This window comes from Emericellopsis cladophorae (genome assembly GCF_022114955.1).
Source record: "Emericellopsis cladophorae strain MUM 19.33 chromosome Unknown NODE_151_length_12231_cov_109_724288, whole genome shotgun sequence".
In the NCBI taxonomy this organism is placed as follows: domain Eukaryota; kingdom Fungi; phylum Ascomycota; class Sordariomycetes; order Hypocreales; family Bionectriaceae; genus Emericellopsis; species Emericellopsis cladophorae.
The window spans coordinates 8,856-11,992 of NW_026251076.1; the positions used below are offsets into that span (position 1 = coordinate 8,856).

General features: G+C 51.9%; 1 protein-coding gene across 1 annotated transcript; it reads right to left on the reverse strand.

The window, feature by feature from the left end:
- Positions 1-1,963: 1,963 nt before the first annotated feature.
- J7T54_004900 (uncharacterized protein) lies at positions 1,964-2,899 on the reverse strand (the record flags this gene model as incomplete). Its single annotated transcript, XM_051510649.1, has 2 exons — positions 1,964-2,160; positions 2,383-2,899. 2 exons carry the CDS (start codon positions 2,897-2,899, stop codon positions 1,964-1,966), a joined length of 714 nt encoding a protein of 237 aa, XP_051358473.1.
- Between the last annotated feature and the right edge of the window lie 238 nt (positions 2,900-3,137).

Sequence of the window (3,137 nt, forward strand, 5' to 3'; positions counted from 1 at the left end):
CGATGCTGATCATTGACTCGTCCTGGAATGGCGGCAGGTCGCACGAATCTCGACTGGTTTGCCAACAGGTTTTCCCACTCACAGTCGCGCCATTCGAGTACGACAGGTCTACCTTCAAGTCCGGCGGAAAATGAGGATGACGATGGAGGATTGCAGACGGATCCATGAAGCGATAGAGTTGAGTTGGCAGCTCCAGATCCAGGCCTGATTCCCATAGCGAAGCCCACGTCAGGTAACCTCTCTCATACATTTCCTTAAAGGCTTCTTTGTTGGGGCGAAGGGCGTCGTCCATATCCATCGTACCCGACGAGCTTGCGGTTTCCTCGAGGTTGAGAGGGACATGGCACGTTTTTGTGGGCGCAGATCGACAAAGACGTGACCTCGAGTTTTGATACGTTGTAAATCACGTGATCTTTTGCCCATACCTTCGCGCGTCACTTGCGGGGTGAAAGGCGTATACGGTTGCCAACGCCAGGCGGACAGTTTCCTATGCGTGTCAACCGCTCAGTCATGATACATCAGAGGCTTGTTGGGTGTGCGGCTCCATGCGGGAAACTTCTCGCAACCAATACCGAGACTTATTGTAAGCCCGACTCGATGGCTAGAGCGTGATCCTGTTTCAATTAAGCGATTCGCCTTGACTGGTTCCACGCAGGGGCAAACCATAGCCAATTGGCCGCTGGATGTTGTTGGTCGCTGTCATCCGATAGAGCAGCCGTCCGGCGCTTAACTGCGTGTTTGCGGTTTGCGATGAAGTATGCCAACCTTCGGAACAGCCCTTAGACATATTTAAATCCTTAGAACCCTCTTCCTGAGTCCTGAAGATAGGTAAGATTGTAGACTATTTGCGAATTTTACAGCTCCAAAACATCCATTGTACCGATCTCTGGCCGGCCCCAATCCACGTGTGACTAGCGTAAGAAGATGCGACACTGAAACTGGTACACTGACTCACTCGATCTTGACAGTACGGAACCTCCTGTCTCTAAGATGAAATCATCCTCTCTGAAGGGGGTATGCAGTGTTTGCGATCATCAGAATAACGTTCACGTTAAAAAAACTTGCATTGCCAAGCACTGCAAAGAACAGATCAAAATCTGCGGAGCGTCGTACCATCTTTGTTACGACTCTGGGGGAAATCCAGTTCATCAGGATGGTGATGTTGTGTGCAGGGAATGTCCTCATCATGGTCGAGTCAGCAAGTCCCAGGACTTTTCTCAGAGTCCTGTGGTAGGCAAGGACAGGGATGGCAACCTCTGGATCACCAAAGAAGGAGTTGTGAACTATTGATGATAGAGAGGTCGGTTAGCGAAGAGCAGTATATGAAGTTGTGATTCTTAACAATGTACGACGTGGGCTGCTCGCTGATTTCGGGTTCTCGATTGCTGTCCCGTCGGCTGCGAACAGGTGGGGCCCGCTGTCACGCACCTCTGCAAACACGTCTCCCGTTAACCAAATCAATGTATGGCATGAAAGGGCATGGTTTTCGAGTGAGCGCGATCTCACAAACGCTTCGTGCCTAATGCTTAGTATAAAAAAAAGGGGGGAATATAGGGAAATAAAGGTAGATTGGTCCTTCCATAAAGTATTAAATTTCCAGCGCGAATCAATATAACAAGTACTCCGACGCGCTTGCCATGAGTTACGTAGTCATCCACACGGCCTCCTGCGTCATCCAATGTTGCTTCTTACTAGGGGTTTGCATCCAACCACTTCTCGGCAGTTTCCTTTTCCTTTTGCGCGTGCGTGTTGTAGAACTCTTCCAACAAGTGATTCGGGTCTAAACAGCTGTTAGGCTCGAAGTTCAGGGAGGGAGATCCTAAGGGATCCAAACCTGCAAGCGGGATACCACGTGAAGTTGGAGAGAGAACCGTGATATAGAATCATTGGAGAGAATGAAATGGAGAGGAATTGGCGTTCCTAAGGTTGCCCAAGTTAGCTGACTGAGATACAGTATTGCAACTTAGGCTTCGTACCTCGAGGGAAAGTGTAGATCATAAGCCCCCGCCATCGCCGCCGCGTGCGCCTGCCACTCCTTGTTCTTGTGCTCGTCGCCGTAGTCGCACACCCCGCGGATCACACCGACCGGAATGCGATTCATCGTCCCCGCCGCCTCCATCTCCAGACGATCAGGCCGTACCGATCTCGAAGCGCATCCCGCTGAGATCGATGGCAGTGAACGAGGCGCTTGGGACCCTTGCGTCTATCTATCTGAGTGCGCCAAATTCGCCCGCAAACATTGCATCTCGACAGTAAAGACGTCTTCCTCATGCTTCCATGGCGTCAACCCCCTCTTCCTCTTTCTAGTTAGGCCATTAACGTTGATAGACCCAAGAGGTCGCCGGGCGTGGGACTCCGCCTGCATCAAGTCCACGATCATACATCTACCAGTGTGTTTATCGTAGAGCACGTTGCGCAGCTCTGCATCGCAGTGTAGAACTCGGTACTGATGCAGTCGACTGAGCGCAGTGAGAACCTCGTTGGCGACACGTGCGTTGACCTCTCCCAGTTCTCGCAAGACTGGTCGCCCGCCATAACTGAGGAGCATGAAGTACTTATACACACCGCTATCATAGTAGTAGGGCTTGACAAGGTCAAGGGTACCGAGACAGACCGGAACGACCTTCCCCTGGAGGACCCGAAGATGATCGTATATCTTGTTTTCGTAGCGTAGATGCTTGGTATCCACCGCCTCTACGCCTTTCGCCACAAGCGTGTAGCCATGCGACGACAGGCGGACTTTGAAGAGGGATCCACGTGATCCTGATAGGTAGAGCGGCACGCAATCAGCATCCTCTCCGCGATCCACGGCTAGTTGATTCCGTATCAGGCGAAGAAAATTGCGTCGGTTGATGTGCACATTGCCATGATCCGTGAAGTTGGGACATTGCTCATCCATGGGGCCACCAAACGCTAGCCCACGAAGACATTCGTGCGTGCAGTATAGTCGGTCATAGATGCTTAGTCGCCTAGTAGTGCCCTCTCCCGAGGCTGCTCTTCCATCCTGCTGCTGTATTTCGCTCGACCCGACGGCTGTTAATGCAACCAAGGCCCCTCCGTGACTAATAGCTGGGTTTGGCGTTGGGGAAGGGCTCTCATCATCATCGTTATCGCTGTCGTCACTGCTTGGCTGCTGC